Source organism: Egretta garzetta, unplaced genomic scaffold, assembly GCF_000687185.1.
Source record: "Egretta garzetta isolate BGI_Z169 unplaced genomic scaffold, ASM68718v1 scaffold370, whole genome shotgun sequence".
Classification (NCBI taxonomy): domain Eukaryota; kingdom Metazoa; phylum Chordata; class Aves; order Pelecaniformes; family Ardeidae; genus Egretta; species Egretta garzetta.
This window is the reverse complement of record NW_009258292.1, coordinates 798866-799496: the sequence shown is the minus strand read 5'-3', so window position 1 is coordinate 799496 and position 631 is coordinate 798866. Positions and strand designations below refer to the sequence as shown.

The 631-nt window shown below is 60.2% G+C and overlaps 1 protein-coding gene across 1 annotated transcript in view; it reads right to left on the bottom strand.

The window, feature by feature from the left end:
* SHOX (short stature homeobox) overlaps positions 1 to 631 on the bottom strand; it is a 13780-nt gene that overhangs the window by 5471 nt on the left and 7678 nt on the right. Inside the window, exons 3-4 of the mRNA XM_009637516.2 lie at positions 383 to 440; positions 203 to 291 (exon numbers count right to left, since the gene is read on the bottom strand). Coding sequence (XP_009635811.1) covers positions 203 to 291; positions 383 to 440 — 147 coding nt within the window. The remainder of the gene's footprint in view (positions 1 to 202; positions 292 to 382; positions 441 to 631) is intronic.

Below are 631 nucleotides of genomic sequence, written 5' to 3'. Positions count from 1 at the left end.
CCCGCTCGGCCCCGGGCCCGAGGGGCGCTAAGCTCCCGGCAGCCGGGCGGGGGCTCCTGCGCGAGGTTTTACAGCCTGTTTTTAATACGTGCCAACTTCTATATAAATGGCACTTGTAAACGTGTCCGGCTTCCTCCCGTGCAAACGAAAGGGGGTCGGAGCTCGCCGGGGGTGAAAGGAAAATAAAACCGGAGCTAACTACCTGTTGGAAAGGCATCCTCAGGGCTCCCATATTCACATAGGGGGCCACTCTGCAGGCGTCTAAATGGCTGGCGGTTCCCAGGATCACACCTGCGGGGAGAGACAGGGCCGGGTGAGCGGCGAAGGCGGCTCGGGGCTCCGCGGCCGCCACCCCCCGACCGGCCCGCACCCCTTTACCCACCTTTGTGCATCTGGTTTTCCTGCTTTCGGCACTTTGCTCTCCTGTTCTGGAACCAGACCTGTGAAAAGAAAACGCAAACAAAAAGACAACAACAAAAATGGAGGTAGACTAGGCAGCTGCTAAGAGAGGATCATCTCCGGGCCACGGAGGGAGGGGAGAGGCGAGGGACTCGGCACGACTTTGCTGAGGTCTCTCCTCGGGAGTGAGTCCCTCTGTGTGCCAGGGGGAGGGGGGCCGGGGTTTTTTTTG